This window comes from Thunnus thynnus, chromosome 14, assembly GCF_963924715.1.
Source record: "Thunnus thynnus chromosome 14, fThuThy2.1, whole genome shotgun sequence".
Lineage (NCBI taxonomy): Eukaryota > Metazoa > Chordata > Actinopteri > Scombriformes > Scombridae > Thunnus > Thunnus thynnus.
In genome coordinates, this window is record NC_089530.1 from 18,392,668 (window position 1) to 18,411,411 (window position 18,744).

The 18,744-nt window shown below is 38.2% G+C and overlaps 1 protein-coding gene across 1 annotated transcript; it reads right to left on the reverse strand.

Moving 5' to 3' along the window:
• Positions 1 to 120: 120 nt before the first annotated feature.
• On the reverse strand, positions 121 to 4,927 carry LOC137197157 (indoleamine 2,3-dioxygenase 2-like). The gene is made up of 10 exons (XM_067610346.1): positions 4,763 to 4,927; positions 3,841 to 3,936; positions 3,544 to 3,663; positions 2,464 to 2,582; positions 2,268 to 2,282; positions 2,035 to 2,134; positions 1,761 to 1,878; positions 1,594 to 1,645; positions 1,235 to 1,383; positions 121 to 1,061 (listed from the first exon to the last, which is right to left on the reverse strand). Exons 1-10 carry the CDS (start codon positions 4,850 to 4,852, stop codon positions 694 to 696), a joined length of 1,227 nt encoding a protein of 408 aa, XP_067466447.1. The 5' UTR covers positions 4,853 to 4,927; the 3' UTR covers positions 121 to 693.
• Between the last annotated feature and the right edge of the window lie 13,817 nt (positions 4,928 to 18,744).

Genomic DNA, 18,744 nt, shown 5'->3' on the forward strand with positions numbered 1-18,744 from the left:
ATTTTCAACCCATGAAATGCCAGCATTTATAAATTTAGTGTCAGTGTCAATATTTACACCAGCAATGATGTGTTTCATCACAGTACTGTCATCTAATTTAGTTCACAGCTCAAAAACAGGTTTAAGTATGCAGTACCTCTTTAATACACAAAATGCAACACTAAACATAGTCCCTCTCTGCAGCATGGTCTGCGAACGTTTTTACAATCATACTGCATGATTATACTGTACAAAGTATTGCAGTATTGAGTTCTCAAGTAAAAATATTAACAAAAAAAACAAGTGTTTTATCACCCTCTCTGGTTGAAAGTTTCAAGTCTGTCGCACCTTGGACCAAACCCAACAGTGATGTCACAATGTAATGACACACAGTTCTACATAACTACAGCAAAATGAGAAGTTGAACAACTGGACGTCAGCAAAAACAATATTATCAGCTGGTGTTAAGTTGCTCTTCAATGCTACATTTGTCTAAGGGCCATAACAAGTGCCATAAACATTTACCATACACTATTAAGGTATACAGCTGACAGTTAATTTACTAATACTTTAATTGTAATAATGACAAATACATTTTTCTGATTAGCATAATAGTGGTGCTACTTGTCAAGACTTTTTTGTGTGAGCCTTTCATAAATACATAACAAAGTGTTGGATATTGTGTATATTATTAAATATACGATAAATTATATTTCAGTTTCTCTCGATACAGATGGTTTCTGTGATCAGTGCTTTTTGTGTGGTATCGCGAACGCTCTTGAGGAAGACCATGAGGCTGGATCCTCCGGTGCCTGTGGTGTTAAGCATGTTGCCCACACCTCTGAGCGGGCAACCCATGGCGCGTGCATGGTTACCAGGCACAATGATGTACTTGGTCACGATATTGAGGTGGTAGTTCCGTAAATCCACCAGCGCTGAGACACAGGAGTTGTAAGCCTGGCAGATATCAGAGCTGGAGCAGGACAGGATGAAGTCTCGCAGAGATGGACAGACAAAAAGAGTTTCTATCAGCTGACGGTGGGCAGGAGGCATGTAATCCCTCATGCGTGTCAGGAAGGCTCCTAGATAGGGCGAATCAATGAAAAGAACAGAAAATAAGACTTCGAAAGAAAGCAAATAACAACCTTTCCTGGAAACGTTTTTTGTCAGCACTATCAACTGACTGCACAAACAGCGTGATTCATTCATGAGAGGCATCTGAGGGGGTCAAAGGTTGGAGGAAATGCATCTTTACCTGTCTCATCCTCATGCTGAATGCACAGCAAAGCATCAAAGCACTGAATGGCTGAACTCTGGGCTGCACTTCCGCCTGATAACAAAATTGGCTCATTGCTCACACCTTCATACAACAGCCCCTTTGGAAGCATGGGGTTGTCTCGCCACCTAAAACAGTTCACATCCTGTATTATAAACAACCTTTTTATAGATGTTTTCTTGTTAAACATACCGTGAAGCATCTAAGTAAGGAACAACAGAGGGATAGAGCTAAATGTTGCTGCTTTGTAGTAGTAGGATAAATCTGCACCAGATCATGAACTAAATATTAAAAGCATTTATAACTATGTAGAACATTGTAATCGCTCTCAAACTCACCCTGAGACAAAAATTCTCAATGTTCCATGAAACGCAGTTGGGTCCACATGATCTTGAAAGAGCACAAATTTCATTATTCTTATTACATTGAATTCCCCTGCCTTCATAAAAGACACAGCATGTACATTAATTAAATTCAAACTGGGCTAGGTTTAATGCAAACTTACTGTGCATGAGTTTTAAAGTTTCCTTCATCTTCTTCAGAGACTGAGTTACTTTGCCCAGACCTTTCTGTACGCCAATGAGGTCAGAGATTTTCATAGCATGCATCACTTCCAGAGCCCCCTGGTTAGAGATGAAAGTTAAAAATCCATCACTAAGGCAATTAGAATAAAAAAACTGAAAGAGACAAAGGCAGTATGTGTACAGATGGAGAACATCAGGCTGGGGTTCAGAAAGAGTTGACACAAAGAAATAGGAAGAACAGCAGTTAATACTAACCATAATGCCGGAACTAGCAGCCATCTCCACCAACAATGACACAATGAAAAATCCTTTACAACTCTCACCACCAGGGAAGGAAAAGATCAATTCCATGTTCCTGTTTTTGAAAATGGTGTTTTGAATATAATATGAGTAAAACATCACATGTGTGTCACACTAAGGAAGTCATATGAAAAAGCATTTGAGAAACTTAAAACAGAGTCAATGTCCTCTCTTTGTTTTCTACTTACCCAATTTCCATATCCCTACAATGAAAATGAAAATGAAAGATAAGAGTAACAAGTGTTATCCAAAGAAAGAAATACCTTGCTATTTTTCTATGTGAGTGACTGAAGTTTGGACATAAAGTTTTATTGAAATGTTATAATTAAGTCAGTCCGTGGACTATGGACATTAAGTCAAGATGTTAAAAACAACATCACTCACCCTGTGGGATCCTTCAACTTCCAGTTGGCTAAAACTGAGTCTGCATAAGTCAGGATGGGTGGAAGGCCCAGTCTGCGAGAAACCAGCCAATAAGGCCAGGCCAGAGCTTTTGGGAGAATCTGTCAAACAAGAGCAAAAGTGAAGCTTTAGTTTAGTTCAGTAGTGCTGCCTCACAGTAATTTTCTGAAATTTTTAGCAACACAAGTGGCCTGGCTCCAGAGACATACTGTAGGTCAAATGGTCACTCCACCACTTTGGTCCAGATCGAAATATCTTGACAACTATGAGATGGATTGACATAAAATTTTCTACAGACATTCATGGTCCCTGGTGGATCGATCCTAATAACATTTGTAACCTTTCCTCTACCTGCCCCCATTTTTGCCTTTTAGTGTAATATGTTAGTGACAATTAAATGGATTGCTTTGGATTTTGGTACAGATATCCATTGTGCCCAGAAAATTATTCCTAATGACTTTGGTGATCCCCTGACTTTTCCTTTAGTGCCACCAGCACATCAAAGTTTTCATTTATCCTGTGAAATACCTCAACGTTGACTAGACAGATTGGCACAACATACAGACATTCAAGGTTCCCAAATGATGTATCCCACTTTTGTCATCCCCTGACTTTTCCTCTATGAACACTCTGACATTTGCAGTGTTACATCTCAACAAATATTGGATGGATAGCCTTGAAATTTGGCACAGACATTCATTCCCCTCAGAATGAACTAATCACTTTGGTGATCCCTAAACATTTCATGTAGGGCCACCATCAGGCCAAAATTTACATTTTTCCAATACTTTGGTTTATGACTAAATACCTGTAGTGACATCCCCATCAGCCTCAGCTGTGCTTTGTGTTTAGTGCTAATTAGTAAATGTTAGCATGCTATCATGCTAAAATAAGATGGTGAAAATAGTAAAACATTATACCTATTTAACATAAGCATGTTAGCATACTGACATTATAGCATTTAGCTCAAAGCACTCCTGCGCCTACATACAGCATCACAGTACACCATTGACTGAAATACCACATTTTTTGTCCTCATTCCATTGAACTGTAGTGTTTTACCTGAGCAGGTGCATGTTGTCCTTCCTGCCACACATATCCCATGCTGATGAATCCCAGCGCTAGGTGAGCCAGCCTGAGCTCCCTATGGTTAGTCAAGAGATCTGGACTCAAGACAGGCATCTGGATTGTAAAAGATTGGGAACAAAATTTTGTTTTGTTTTAATACTTCTGTTTTCAGGAACAGTGAACATCATCAAGGCTTCCACAATTGAAACTGTATGTCCACATTTACGTGCACTGCTTCTCAATTCTGATTGCACTGAGTATTTGCATCAGGGATACATTGCTCATTCTCACCTTGTGAACCATGTCCCGTAGTTTACGGGACTCTATCAGATGTGTGAGATTATTCGCCAGGTCCAGCCACACTCGATAATAGTCTGGAAGGTTCGTCTAGACGATAATAAGAATAAAATGATTTGCTCATTGATTTTTGATTGTATTTTTGCATGGAGGATTTTCATGTTGAGTGTAATCAGTAACATCATCAGTTCATGTTTGCCATGGTGCCTGACCTGCGTGTCAGAGAATGACTGGTGCTATCAATCAAAGAAAGAAAACAATTTAAAAGAGGGAGCCGTGGAAAACCAAGAATTAGCCAAGCAGAAAACAAGGGACACCTAGATGGGATATCAGTTCATAAACAGACGAGTAGGCCATGTTTAATGCCATGTAATACTTAACCTCAATGGGTAATTTGAAACGTGGATGCAGAAGTAAGCTGTCATGTTTTACAATGTTTAGAAATCTATTCTTCGCAAAGGTTGTAGATAAGTTATGTCAGCAGGATGTCCCCTAAGCCATAAAGGATTTTGTGTAACAAGAATATCCAAATCAGGCATTTGAAATGTAATATACTCTCTTGTGTACACTGCTGGATAGTAAGCCCCGTCATGTGAGTGGTTCAATAGAAACTTGAAGAGACAGGTTTTCATGGGATCAATAACCTTCATAACTCAAAGACAAGCAGAATTATCTGTCTCAACCCAGAGGAAAAGTGTGCTGTTGACCAAATACTTAATAAAGCCAATAGATAGAGGGAAAAGTCTTCAATGGTCAACAAAAAAGTCTCTGTCTGTACAGTACATGTGTTACTGTTATTATCATGACCCTTGCCAACCTTGTTTCAGATCTGTGTTAATTGAAATATTGCCAAAAGATTAACACTATAGTGAGAGGAAATGTGTAATATATGAGAAAAGGTGACAATAAAACTTACCAGTGGCTCTTTGAGGAGGAATCCAAGCTCCTCAGATAAATCAAATGCATTGGAGTCTGCCTGTAGTGTTTCTCTGCTGTTGGTCTCCATATGCTCTGCTTTGTGCTGTGTTGCTCACGCAAAATTTTGAGCCTACTTTCATTATCTTTGTCACTTCCCTTTTTATACGCACTCCCAACATCAGAGAGCCAATCAGATTTCTTGCACTATCATGTCAGCTGAAAGGATAGGGCAAGTTCTAGGTCCGTTCCAGTCATGTTGTCATTCTTCCAATTCCCCTTTTTCTTCTGTATACACCAATATACAGACAATGTCTAATTTTTGGCAGTTGATGAAATAAACTGAAAACTGCTTCAGCCGAATAACAGAAAATATAAAGATTGTGCTGCCACACACTCTGCTAAATGAACCAGTGAGATATCCTGTTTATATCAACCCTTGCAGTAGTGATAATTTTATGTGAGTCAGCTTTTGGGACAAATATCAAAAGATTCAATAATACACACAATTTCTGTCTGTTGCAAACTCACTCAACATACAGTAATGAATTATGGGGGAAAAAACTTCCTATGTTGATTCCTTGCAGCTGGAAAATATTATGAATCTAAAATGTGTAATATCAGAATATATTTTTAATCATTCCTGTCACCCCACCACGCTTGGGCCAAAATATTCTCACTGACTATGCAACAAACTATTTGGCATACCAATTTCATTTACATGAATTACAGGTAGGTTATCTGCTACTATCCAGATCTATGTCATCATTAGGGTTCAAAAAGTTTACAGTAAATTGTAGACCTGTAGTTAAAGGACCAGACAGAGACTAAATTTTGCAAACTTAACACAGATACCTCAAAGAAGCCAGAAACCGTCCTTCCGGCTCATTAGCTGATGATGGAGCGCTTCTAAAAATCAAACCTAAATGTATTCTGTTTTACTGAGTGTTGCATCGTTGGTTGACAACTGACATGAAAGAGGGTTTTAGCTTGAGAAGATTGTTTCAGACGGTGTCAAGTCTTAGTCACAACGATAAAAACTGTGGTATGAGGGCAAATGGATGTCAGTAATACGGATGGGAAAACGAAACAGTATCTGAAACGGCATCTGAGTATTTTTTTAGACGATGTCTCAACTAATGCAGTTAAAGATTAAAATTTCGATACATTTGGAAAAATGTAGTACTTAGTGAGTATACCTTAATGCATTTTACAGGTTCAATTTGTTTCAATCCAACAGCCTCTTCCATCTTCTTCTTTTGCTCATTTTGTGCCTCCTCTGTTTGAAATAGATGTATTATATGGACTCAAATGCTTTTGCAGTAGCTCCACAGTCAAGGCACGGTAGGGTACACAGACATGCCAAAAGAAATTTGTAATGTTGACTGAGGCTGTGTACCAAGTGTGAGCCTTTGAGAAACTTTGAGAAAATATCTGTGCAAGTACAAAATGATGAGAGGCATCCTGTCAAGAAAAGAGAGAATGAATTTGCTAGTGGCTTCATCAATGTAACATTCTCTTTCATTCCTCCAGATACTATGTACATTTTCTCTCTAATAATGTTACTCTGCTGCTTTCAAATGAGTTTTACACATTATGCATGCACAACTTATCTTATCATGCATACAAAAATACTGCTGGATTTCTTTCCAATGGGTAAACCTGTTTCATACATGTGGCTGCTTTGTAGAGGCTGCTTTGTCCTCTGTCAGTTGGAGGTCGTGAGTACTTTCTCTGGGATTTGATCAAGTCTGGAGTGAAGACCCACACAGTATCTGAGTTGCTTTGTCAAACAGCTGCATTACAGCAACATTACAGAGCAATCACCTCCCCTCCACGTCTTATGTGAGCCTTCAGTTTCTGCGCTCATTGACAGCATGCTTAACTGCCTTTGCCAGCAATCGCTCAAACCATTTAACCCTCCAAAGCGGCAGGAGAAACCAGCAGGAAGGAGAGAAGGGTGAAAGCTGTGGTGCTCAAATTAATTTCAAGACCACTTACCAAGTCATCAGACACTGGGGGTGCAAAGGGACAGTGAATTTACTCTGCAAGGAGAGAGATGGATAAAAAAAGGGACCTGAAATCAAGACAACAGTGTTGTGGTGTTACACTTCTAGAGGGATGACGTATTTAGAGTTCATCTTGTAGATTTGTACACTGTTTCAGTCACAAGTCCCTCCTCTCTTGGATTTCCCCAACACATTTTCTTTCTCTTCCACATTGTCAAGAGGCAAAACAATGGTGCTTCCTTTCTTTGTGCTCCCCTGAGTTTTCCTTTTGATATGTACAGAATAAGAATGAAACTACCAAGTAGTAAAACATATTTAACATGCTCTACCATTACAATTTTCAGAAGTAATCCCTGCTATACAACTCGTTTCTCACCATCTGTGTTTATGTATAGGGTACAGTTCATGGACTACTCATTCCATGTTTGTCAGGTTCTGAACCACGGCTTGGACTCAAATGCAGACAAACTCAGTTGGCAAGTTCAAAAATCAATCCTTTAATCACAGCTGGGTCAGTACACAGGTGAACAGTCAGCAAAACAAGATTATCCAAATCAGTAGGCTAAAGGCAAGGTCGAAGGCAAAAACAGGTCAGGAAACTATAAGGTTCACAAGGAAAAAAAAGTCACACAGGAGCAAGACAAACTGGCACAGAAGGAAGGGAACACTGAGACTATATACTCTGGGGGAGGGGAGACAATGAGACACAGGTGCAACACATCAGGGCAGGGCAGGTAATCGCACAAGAGGGAGACACACAAGGGCAGGAAGTGAAGGACCTGAAACGAGACAAGAGGTGAGTATCAAAATAAAACAGGAAGATAACTCAGCTGTCCAGCCGGGGTATGACAATGTTTGCCATTCCAAGTATTAATATATAGTATATTTACACTGGATTTTTAGATTTTGAATGTATAATAAAACACTTTTAGTTCAGTTCATAAAACTCCTTTATTCTTCCAGTGAGTTTAATAAAATGTAATGCCGTGTGTAATGCTGTGCCCTTGCTTCCTCATTCACTGTTCCATATATGACAGACACTCAATAATTGCATCACCATTAGTAGCATGATTGTAAATTTTGCATCAATGAAATGTTTCTTCAATAAGATTCAAGAAGAGTATTTCTCGTATTGAAATATTTCCTTTTTTCTCTTTGAAATGGTGTTAATTTTACAATTAATCACAAGCTGCATTTTAATATGAATCATTCTTTGTGGATTATGCTCACATTCCTCAAGCTTTGCAAATTGCCTTATTTGCAAATCATTCAAAATAATTCCTCATGCAAAGTTATCATGGCCGCAGGCAAAGTTGGAAATGAAACTAAGGTTAAGGACTCATCTGAATGTTCCCTATGAAATGTGTAAAATGATGCACCAGCCACATGTCAACCACAAGTCTGCTTTAGTCTGTCAGTCTTACCCTCAGGGGAACTTTTCAAATTTTCCTTAATTCCTGTTTTTATGTACCCACAGTTGGTCTAATAACAAAACCAATTTCACAGTTACTCACTCCTACACACTGCTCCACTTGGCTTTAACCCTTTTGATGTCTAAGTGGGTAGATGCCAGTGCTGTACATACTTGGGGCACTGGGGCTCATTAACAAAAACCTGACTGATGCTTCTTTGGACAAACACAACTTTTTCTTTTTTTTTCAACCCATCAAACTCCAAAGCTGCTGTAATAATTAGCTAAGTTTCAGGATCTTTGTATTTTGAGAAAGCCTATGAGAACTTTCACAACCTGAGATTTAAAGCTAAGACGTCTCAGCCTGTAGTGGAGCACCTAATTGGGGCTAAACTGGGTCATAATAGGGTTTGGTCCAGGCAAAGCCTTTAGATATCATGAACTCTGACATATGTATACACTATACACTATATAAAGTATATTTTTAAACTATATTGTATTATTCCCTTTCACTAGGTGTGTTGATTTCTAACATTTAGTGTTTTTTATGACATCTGAAAGTGTGTTATTGAATTGTTTACGACCATATATATATATATATATATATATATATATATGGCCAATGTATGCACTGCATTCCCACCATGAATGTTTTTATCAAATCTGGAAATGCTTCTAGACCCACCTGTAAGGCTTAAGAAAAACAGTATGAACACTATCATGCTGTAAATCTCTTTACTGTCTATGTTTACATACATTTAAATGCATTGACCCACAAGACTTAACAGTGAACAAGTATAATAAATCATTAAAACAAATCATCTTTTTTCTTTAAATCTTCCAAGCACCTTGGGTATTGGGCACAACTTAACATTTACAGAGAATAAAGGTTCAATATATACGCTCTCATCTCCACCATAAGCACTTTGTAAGTCAAAGGGCTTATGAATTACAAGACTCTGCTTTGATAACACCTTTTTCATCACTTTCAAGTACTTGGTAGGCAGGAAAATGTTCACTGAAGTGGTCAACCACAAGCTTGTTCACTAGGAAATAGATAACACTGATGATTAACAGTATCTTTTCTATTCTGCAAAACACAGGCATTTCATGTTCAATCTCACTGCAAAAGATTAGTCCTGCCCTGCACTCTGTCCCACTGATTTTAAACCAGTTAGTAGAGAAAATGTTGTTCAGTACAGCAGCATGCAGGGCTCAGCCAAACATATCACTATTGTTCTCATTGTCCACATTAAATGATTTCAAGGGTTCATACATAATATGGTTTAAAGATGATTCTCCCAGCAATATCCTATTGACATTTGATATTTTTCGCAAGAGATTTAGGGATGTTCTTGAAGTTTTTAAGGGTGTTTTTGAAAACCCTGTCTTTTGCCTCAAATCTCATGCTCCACATATGTATTAGGGGTCCTATTTTTCTTATACAAGCCAGGTAGTGTATCATAAAGTGATGTTTTGGGATCAGGTTTCTATCTGGATACAGCTGTTTTAACACGTCATGATGTTCCATTGTTAAATGCTTTAAATGTACAGTTATGCCTAGTGTAAGAGATGGAGAAAAATATGTTGTTTATTATCTGCAATAAAAGCAGCAGCAAAATCCAGTTTTGGTTTCCTTCAGGCACAATGTCACCAAAATGCAAAGGAATGTTTCTAACAAGACAAAGAGTCTGAATGGAATTGAGCCTTGTATTATTGCCATTATTGTCCAAGTTAATCCTTGTAGGACGATTTTTGCTCTCTAAGTACCCATAGTCAAAAGCATGAATTCTAGAGAACAGATCAGATTTTGACTAAACATTTTCTGAGAGATACTCCAACAGTAACTTTGTCTCATAGTGAGCCACCCCCTCAAGAATGTCGTGCATTATGTCCAAAGAAAGATTGTGGCAAAAATAAAAGAACTCTAGGCTGTTAAGAGTTGAATTCTGCTTTAAACCAAACACATATAACTTCTGCGGGTCTGACTGCATTTCATTGCGACGTGTTTCAAAAAGCTCTTTTCCACGCAAGATTATCTTGGGTTCATCCACACTGTAAACAATCTGGGCACCATTTTTTTCAATCAAACACAAACGACAGAAATAACATCCACTATAAGACTCTGTAAAACCCAGATTCGCATGCATCTCTATGTTTTCCCCAGTTATCTGACATACTATACTGTAGTGCCATGGACTTTTTCAGTGGAGAAAAGCAAATCAAGGCCATGACTCTCCAGTGTTTTGATGTCATTAATCAGAGGCTGTAGAATAGGATCAAAGCCATATTTTTTCACATCTTCAGTATGAAACAGTGCAACCAAATGAACGTTCATCACAGCAGAGTACAACTTTGGTGGCAGATTTCTGGGGACAAAATAGAGAGGACCTATTTTGTGAACACCACATTTTGAAGCCAGTGGGTTAGCAAGTTTAAAGTCATCATAGTACATCTGAATTTGTAAAGACGTCTGTTGTAAAGAGAACAGTGGATGAGCCTTAAAACAACTTCCGTCGCAAAAGTCTTCATATCTGTCGATTTTTTATATATAAGGTTCCCCAAGCAGTTCACAAAGAATTGCCACACATAAATTTTATTGTTTCCAAAATTGGAATGTAAACAAAATTGTCTTTCACTGGGACTTGATCATAAGTACCTGTTTGTTTATTTCGCCTCATATCAAATCAAACTCCTAACATTATTTCTACTGGTTCCACAACCCCACATTTCTTATTTAAATATTTCATTCTTTTAGTTTCAGTATTAAAGCTAACAAGTGGGTTTTCAAAATTCCCAAGACCTTCTTCTAGTAGATCTTACAGGATCATCTTTAGGCACAGCAGACAGTATTTCATGCTTAATTTGGAAGTGCAGTCCAGTAGCAAGTTCTTCCAACTCACTAACAATTGTCGAAACAACACTATTTACCACAGCACTTCCTTGGAGTTTAGCAATAATTGAAGTGCAAGTAGTTTTTGTATTTTCTTTGTAAAGACCTGATCCATTGTCACACCAGACCTCTGGGCTTTGCATGACACTTCTTCCACCAACTTCTGTAGTGTTTTGAAGACAGGTTGAACACGTAGTGGGATTTAAACAGTTCATCACAAGCACCCAATGAGCTGGTGGCTTGGCAGGAGATGAGCTGTTTGTCCACGACGATGTACACAGTATCAATTCTGTTCCGGGTTCAGCCAACAGCAAGGATGTGTGGTTATTTACCCTCTCTTCCCTGCAGGTGTTCATTGATGCAGCAGCATGACTGATAAACAGAACAATAACATAAACACCTTGAAGTGATAGTTTAGATTCTTACCCATAAGGGAGAACAGGGTAACATGAGCCACTTTTTACATTTGATGATTTTACTGCAAAATGAAAGTGTATTTGTTTCAAATAATAGTAACTATATATATCTCAGGTTGTTGTGTACCCAAAGAGCACTTTCAGTAAAGATTAAACTGTGATCTTTGTGTGTTTGCCACAGAAAGAATGTGTGTGTAAATGTGCTTTTGTGTATACAGACAAGTGACAAATTAAAGGAAAAACTGGTCTAGGTCTGAATGCTTGACCCCTACAGTGAAGGGATCTGGTGGCTCTGTTATGCTTTGGGGGACATTTTGCTGGCATGGTTTGGGTCCACTTGTCCCCTTAGAGGTAAGTGTCACTGTGAATCAATACAAAGTTGTTCTGAGTGATCACCTTTATCCTGTGATCAAACATTTCTACCTTGATGGGAGTTGTTTCTTCCAGGATGACTGTAGTGGAAATTTAAGATGAATTCACAGAGTGCAAGTTTTATTGCAATATCCAGAATACATATTTGCAAGTCCAAATCTCCCAGTTTGCTAGGCTGAAGAGATACTGAATGAAGTTCAGTGTTGGTACTTATACATATACAGCCACATGCATCACAATCATCCTATATTCTATCACCCTAACAGTTATTTTTAATTAATACACCATATCTCTAGGGAGTTTCTTTCGGTCTCTGTTGAGAATTAAGAGTTGAAGGCCAAATCCTTATCTGTTTTTCCTCCCTGGACATTCCCTCTAAAGTTACAATGACCGAGTCCCACACTTCACCTTTGATGGTATCTGTTAGGAACATGTAACATGTGTATTGATGCTTACTAAGACACTTTATGTTGGCTTTTCCTTAAATTTGGATGGCTCATTATACCTACTGGCTCTATTTACCCCGTTCTCCCCTACAGTGGTATCTGCTGCTCCATGCGAGTGTAACAGATCCTCCACTTTGACTGGTCAACTGCCTCCATGTTGCAAGAACATGCACTTTACTGGGAGTATGTTCCTCCTGAATGAATGGGGAGATACTGATCTGTATCAAATTCTCAGTGAAGTGTGCAAAAGAATCTGAACTATCACAAAAAAGCAGGGGGGGGGCAGCTAGCAAGTTTTCAACTGCTCACTGCATACTTGGGTCTGTGAGACACCATCGTCTTTCATACTTACATATGAAAAATAAGCCTTTATGCATCTTGTTTTCAGTTATGTACTGTATCAATAATGTATACTTTTTAAATAAACTCTTTTAAAATAGTTTAAGACTCTAGGCCAACCATTCATTAAATATTAAGTATGTTGTTGCATTATTTAACTTATATCTGTGAGCTTAGATAATTTTGTTGCAGGACCTTCATAAGAACGGTATAATGCATGTAGTATCTTTCTGTCTGAGTTGTGGAAAGTATGATTCTACTGAACAATGAGAGGTATAACAAATTATGACAGCCAATTTATCAGTCTCTTGTGTAATCCACTGTAGCTAGTGCATCTCCGGAAGATGTCACAAAAGACAAGCACACAATCCATTCTGCTGCTGGTCATGCCTCTAACATATGGGACATGTCAACAGAGAAAGAAAACAAAGACTAAACATCTTGGATAAAGAACACATGCAATTGTAGTTCTTGTCATCTGTCTTTGTAATATGAATTTCTACACTTCACTACATATATGTGCAAGACACACAGAAGCACACATGAGCATGCATACACACAGGCACAGCCTACACTAAACCATCCCTTTCAACCCCCACTTGCTGCAGACACAGCCAAGAGTGTGTCATTAGTCAAAGCTAGAGGAAGGGCTGGTGAAGATGTCTGGTATGCATTCAGCACTCCAGCAGGATCCCCTTCTGTCTCTGCCTTTATTAGTACAGATCTGATGCTGGGATAGACAGATGCTTCACCTTGCTGTCCCTTTTGAACTACATCCATATTTCAACTGAACTGTCAGAGCCCAGAGCTGAGGGAAGTGCTGGAAACAGTCAGTCACAGTGTGAATTCTGCTAAGCGCCGTTCCTGCTTCTGTGACAAGTCAATGTGGGATAACCACTGATGAAGACTGAAGCTGTTTAATGGGACTGATTGTTAAAGTGACCCAGTACACAAACAGTAAAATAAAAATGGTGTAATTGTCTTTCAATATTTAGAGAAGAGTGCACAATTATGATACCAGTGGAAAATTAGAGATTTGAGTAAGATTTGATGCAAGTAAATAATTAATGATTATGGTCATGGTGAGAACATGATAAGCATTGGTAACAGCTTTGTAGGCTCCCATTCTGTCTTATTTCTTAAAATGTTCACAACACTTGTTTTTATTAGTATGCTTGTACGTTTTGTCTGCATGCTGTCACACTATTTATTTCCAAGTATCAAATCTAAGCTTCTGTATATCACTTTTTGGATACTCCACTCTACAGATGAAAGCCGCAATAACTTAGTTACATATTTTAGCCCTTCGGGAATAACTGCTAAAACAATTCCACTCAGGTGTTAAGAAAAGCAGAATTTTTAATTTAAAGCCAAAGGAGAGGACCAACAACAATAATACAATACAATAAAACTTTATTTTCATAGTGATTGAAATTTGGAAATTTGGAAAGAGCTTTGCAGAAAGATATAAATCCTGAATAAAAATGATGAGAGTGAGTGAATGAAAAATTACCAAAGTACCCTGTAAAGTTTTTCCTATCTGGCAATGCTATGGAGCAGTTTTTTTGGACAAGGTTGCACATGCGCGTGCAGACACTGGTGGATAACATGATACATGATCCTGCCAGTGGTTTCACACTATTCCACTGATTTACAGTTGGCAAAAACGAGCCAAGAAATGCAGCAATGCACCAACAAAGGCAGGGAAGAAGACTGCAAGCTAGTAAACATGGATGTAAATGCTCAAAGGACTCAAAGTTTTAAAGGGCAACATCATTTTTTTCCCAGGTTGTTCAAATAAATGGAAACATCCACTCAACCGTTAGCAAAAAGCAGTGACATGAGTTAGAGAGCTGCTGAGTCTTCCAAAGATACTCGCTGGCTGTATGTTGGAGCATGAAAAATTGTCCAAATATACTACGAGCGATGTCGCAGTGCTGAGTCTGAGTGTGTGAGATGTTCATAAATGCACCGGATGAGGGATTGCTGAGTGCCGGGAGCTCTGGAGGAGAGAACCAGGAGCAGAGCTGGAGCTTCAGGACAAATAACACCTGCGAGTCATACAGGACTCTGCTCTAATCTGGAGCTGTGTGAGGAGAGCTCAGAGTTTATTTTTTAAACTTTGAGCAGCAACAGTGAGTGCTCTGTCTGTGTGTGTCTGTGTGTCTGTTAGCACATTTAGCAGAGCAGCAGCAACAGTGAGTGCTCAGTCCGTCTCTGTGCCTACTGGCTAGGTGGGTTAGGGTGTTAATATCGGCTTATATGTAGCAATGTCATCATGCAGAAACCTACGTCAGGTTATGTGGGAAAAAGTTTTTAGAAGGGCTTGAGAAAATGACATTTTGATGCTTTGACCAAAATTTGAATTTTGGGATTTGAATGCATATGTAACACTATTGGGAAGCTACAGAATGATATAAAAACCTCAAAATAACAAAAAACAATGGACCAGCCCTTTACGAAAAATCTCTTTTGCAAATGTTTTATGAGGAAGGAACATACTGAATACTGAATTTAAATATTTTGGTTGTTTACAAGAAAACTCCACCTTTAACAAATGAATGTGCTAAAACTACAGCCTAAATTGATGTGTCTTAAAAAAAAACAGAAGAGGACATAAGATAAAAAGCTACGTTGCATAATTTCAGTCCAAAGTCAAGGGGCACGGATTGCACAGGCCCAGTCTCAAGTTTTTAGCCTCAACCTCAGATCACTATCACACCCAGCAGAGGATCTTAGGCTGCATTCAGGCTCATATGGGGTTAGAAAGTCAGTAGTATAGTCAATAGCTAATACCATATATGCCTTAAAAGTGATCATTAAAAACTTAAAATCTTCAATAAACAGTAGAGAGGCTGACACTCTCATGTTAGTTCTTAGATCTTGAGAGTCACGCTATCCCATTTAGGCCTAGAACCACTGCACATTTTTAAATGGGTAATCAGTATAATATTGTTCAGGGGGACACTAAGGCAAGTGCTGGTGAAAAGATTAAGTGTGTTTGTTTAGATATTCCTCTTGACAGTGCCATTGGCAGTGCCTGGGCATTTTTTTTTTCTATGCTTATGCTTTACACGGGATTAGCATGCTAAGCTAACAGTCTGTCAGCTGTGGGATTATATCTGCACTGTGACGTCTTTCAGAGCACACAAACACCATAAGTGCACCTGTCACCTGCCCAGCACGCTGCTGTTAAACCAGAAACACCACACCTATACCTTATTTTTATACAGTCTGTGGGCAACACACAGCACAGCACAGCTATGCTAATGATGCTAGCCATGCTAACTAGCTGCTAGCCACCATGAAGGCTGGTAAAATGGACCCGTTGCATCTCTTTGTATCTGTGGGTTGGTGCTCCGGTTAGTGTCTTATGAGATGCTTGTCGGTAAATGTGTGTTTTTAAAACTTATTTCAGGACTGCGCTCAGGGGCTCCACTGCAAACGCCCCCACAGGATGTAATAGAAACTGTTCACTCCAATTCATTTTGAAAGAGCAACGTGGCCAATGGGGAAACTCCAACACTGGGCCAACCAACCAATGGTGTAACTTCATCACTCAATGAGTCACTCGATCTGTCAGTCAGTCAGTGTTCGGGGTTCGGGCTGGTTATAGGGCTGGTCTGTGGCCAGTCCAGCCAAAAAAGGAGGAAAAAAAACATGACATATGAAGTGGTACTTCATAATTACTGTGTAATTGTCATTAATTGTGTGATTTATACTGTAGTTGAATTTAACAGACATGAAGACAGGCTACATATCCACCCAAAAAACTCCATAAAGATAGTTGTTGATGGCAAAAAAAATGTGCCCAACCAATATGTTTGATATTGTGGCCCAAAGGGCCAAAATCTCATGCTTGTACATAAATAAACAGAAAGTCCAAAATCAAATGCTTCAAAGGAAATAAGAAAGGCAGAATATTTCTTTAGAGGCTGTATGGGTACAAGTTGGACTTTCATATATAACAAATAAGGACAGTTAGAGATAATGATAAATGCAATCTTAATAGTTACCCTTGAATAAACTCCCTGATGTGCTTACAGTATATGATTAATACATCCAGAAGTCACAGTGTAGCATTGATTGCATTCCACTATATGCCTCAAAAGTATTCTATCTAATGGTGTCTGGCTGTGATAAAGTAAACATTTCAAAACAAGATTTTTGGCTGACTTTCAAAAATTTATCTGTTCCCCATATTTTAAATGCAGAAGTGACCGTGCTTTTACGCTTGTTGCTCCAAAACTTTGGAACAGCCTTCCCCATCCCATCAAATCTGCTGAATCAGCAGTTTGTTTTAAATGGCTGCTGAAAACTAATTTCTATAGGTTAGCATTTTTATAATTACTCTCTGTTTGCCTTTAGTTTTGATTATCTTGGTTGTGTGCTTATTTCTTGTCTATGTATCAGGCATATGTATATATATGTATGTAGGTATATATGTATATTTGTATTTGCATGTATTTCTATATTTATGTATCATATCCTGAATGTGAAGCACTTTGTAACTGTGCGTTTTAAAAAGTGCTATATAAATTGTTCTTATTATTATTATTATTATTATTATTATTATTGTTATTATTATTATTATTATTATTATTATTAAAAATGTACATATAGTATCTTCTGCATCATAAACAGAGCTCATCCAAAACGCAGCTGAAGTTTCCACACAAAGAGTTTTCGGTTATCTGTAAATGACCTCAACTCATTACGATTGGATGCAACATTTGCATGTATACATGAATTTGGGGAAGTACCGTAAGCTGTCCTAAGAAGTATACATTTTTTTACTTTTACCTTTATTTTTTATGTAATCTTACTTTTGACAACAATGTCTAGGAGTTCAGGAAGGACCTATGCAATTCTCGGCTGCTCCAACAATAGTGGTAAAACTATCTTTGGAAAAAACTGAATGCGAAATACAGATGCCTTTGCTTCATGAAGACTGCCCTGTCTGAGACTATACACTTCACAATAATGTCTACATTTTTGCTGAAGTTTGTCATCAACTTACTGACTTAATTTAGAAAATCAACAATGTTTGCAAAAGCGTAATGTTATTTCTTTGCTCATTTGGAACTAATGGTTATTTTTCCATTTCATATTGTGATATCAAGAATATTTAGGTAGCATATTCAAGTGTGGATTTTAAATTGATTAGTGCAAAGCAATTTCTATGACATGAAACACAATTTACAGTAATGTAATGGACAATATTCTAGTTAGTATTGTTTTTTACCACTCTCAAGGTGTGTGGAATACATTTCCAACAAAAGAACACCCATACCCAGTATTGCATATGGGATATGAACATCATGTAAGTTTGATTCTATTTTTCCTAGAGTTACCATAGGTTTTATTCATTGCCCCCATGACATTTATAATTTAGCAAGAGATTCTAATTAAAATGCTTTTCAAATTGTCAGTTTCATATGGTTGTTTTTGGTTTAAGTATGTTGTATTATCCTGTTTGAAAAATGTAAGTGCCTTTTTTTTCTTTCAGTTTTTCTGTCTTTCCTCAGGGGATAAAGTCATTTGGTAGAACCCCCACCCCCTGGTGGCAACTTTTGTGCGCCCTCATGGCTTTTCTCCCACAGCCAAGGATCATCACATTGGCAGTCCACGAACAACTGTTACTTGTTCTAATGAAGCTCCGTCTTGGTTTAATGTTCACAGACTTAGGAAAACGGTTTGGAATAAGCTGGAGCACAGCCTGTGAGATCTTTGCACTCTGGAGACCAATACTTGCAAAGTTTTTGAGGGAAAAGGAGATTGCTTGGTTGCCCAGAGATACTCTAAAAACAATAAGGCCTCAGAGTTTCAGTTTCATCATCCCCAGGCAACATAGACTGTACAGAAATATTTGTACAAAGGCGACAGAACTTAAGGAAATGATCACAAACATACAGCAACTACAAACATCATAACACCTACAAAGTCCTATATTGTATAGCCCCCAATGGTTATGTGATGTTTGTATCAAAATTGTTCAGTGGAAGAGCCAGTGATGCTTTTATCAAAAAGAACAGTGGTCTTGCTGACCACCTGATTCCTGGTGATCAAATTTTAGCGGATAATGGATTCACCATCA